General features: G+C 41.3%; 1 protein-coding gene across 1 annotated transcript in view; it reads left to right on the plus strand.

The window, feature by feature from the left end:
- Positions 1-1,298, plus strand: part of LOC109911811 — a 6,579-nt gene extending 5,281 nt beyond the window's left edge. Inside the window, exon 3 of the mRNA XM_048617789.1 lies at positions 1,003-1,298. Coding sequence (XP_048473746.1) covers positions 1,003-1,298 — 296 coding nt within the window. The remainder of the gene's footprint in view (positions 1-1,002) is intronic.
- Positions 1,299-1,747: the final 449 nt, after the last annotated feature.

The raw sequence follows: 1,747 nt of genomic DNA on the forward strand, positions 1-1,747 counted from the left end.
AGTCATGGTGTTGGGTGCAGGATATTAGCACACAATTGGATAGAGGAATGCCGAACTAATAGAAGATAGAAAGTTAGGATAAAGGGATCAATAATGAGGGGAATGCCACAGGGATCATTGCCGGGGCCACAATTATTTACGATATATTAATGATTTGGATGAGGTAAGTGAATGGAAAGGATGACACAAGGAATCGACAGAGGGACACAAACAGGTTAAATGAGTGGGCAAAAACATGGAATACAATGTGGGAAAATGTGAGGTTATGCACTTTGGCGGGAAGAATAGAGGAGCTAACCATTACTTCAACAGGGAAATACAGAAAGGTACAGCAAAGGGGGATTTTAGCATCCAATTACAAGAATGACATAAAGCTAGTATCCAAGTTCAGTAGGTAACTGGGGAAGGCAAATCCCCAATAAGTGTTGGCCTTCACTTCAAAGGGAATGGCACAGTTCAAAGAAGGTTTGCTTAGTTGATCATGGGCATGGAAGGGATTTTCTTATAAGGAGAGGGTGTGTAATTTGGGCTGGTACTTATTAGAATTTACAAGAATGAGAGGAGATCGTACTGAAACAGACAAAGTTCATAGTGAGCTTGACAGGGTTAATGTAGAGAGGTTTGTTCCCCTTGTGGGAGAGTCTAGGATCAGAGAGCATAGTATCAAAATAAGGGACTGCCCATTTAAAGTTGATGTGAGCAGGTTGTATTTCCATATTGAATCTGTAGAATATTTCACCATAGGAGGGAAGGTGAGAATGAATCAGTAGGAATATTAAAGGCTGGGATAGACAGATTTTTAATCAGTAAAGGATTCAAGCTTATTGAGACAAGCCAGGAAAGCAAAGCTGAAGGTGATCAGATAAACTATAATCTCACTAAATGGCAGAGCGGACTCAAGGGGACAAATTACCTACTTTTACTTCAACATCTCATCGTCATCCCTATAGAGACCGCACTGATAAAGGAATGTTTCTAACAGTATCTTTCTGTTGTTTTTAGTTTTCTCTTCCCCCGAAATCCAAATACCAACCAGCCATGAAGGAAATCTGGTTAACATTACGTGCCGTGTGTTAAATGTCTCAGGGGATCTTGAACTCAGACTGAAGAAAGAAAATGACATATTAACGAATGGATCAAGCAGTACTGGGCTCACTATCTCTCATACAGTACAGGCTCAAGCAAAGCTGAATGGACAGCAGTATATCTGTGAGGCTGAACTGAAACTTCAAGATCAGTCAATGACCAGCCCTGTTATTAAACAACAGGTTGGAACCCTCCATGTCCTGTGTAAGTAGCATTACTTATCTCACGAAAGGTCATTGGGATTTTTTTCCAAATGGAGACCAGTGAAATTCTCATACCAACTCTCGTCTTAGTCCTAACCAAATTGATTTGGTCTCCTCACACAGAGACTGCTCTGCAGCAGCTCCTTTTCTCACTGAGGCCAAAGGGACAGAGGTCCCGAGGTGAGGACACTGTCCATTATTACCCCAGTGCAGTGTGCCACAAACGGTAACTTTGTGAGCGTGTACACTGTAGTGTTTCTCCTTCAAATATTTGTCTCTCTCCCTGACGACAGTCACTAGTGCACCTGCTTCCACCATCATTACAGGCAGTTCATTCGAGAAAACAATCAACTGCTTTCTTTGAAAAAGCAATCACATCTCACTTTGTTCCTTTTCTAATCACCTGAAATTTGTGTCTGATAATTATCAATCCTTTTGCCACTGAAAACTCCTCCTTA

The sequence above is a fragment of the Rhincodon typus genome, chromosome 38 (assembly GCF_021869965.1).
Source record: "Rhincodon typus isolate 14 chromosome 38, sRhiTyp1.1, whole genome shotgun sequence".
Lineage (NCBI taxonomy): Eukaryota > Metazoa > Chordata > Chondrichthyes > Orectolobiformes > Rhincodontidae > Rhincodon > Rhincodon typus.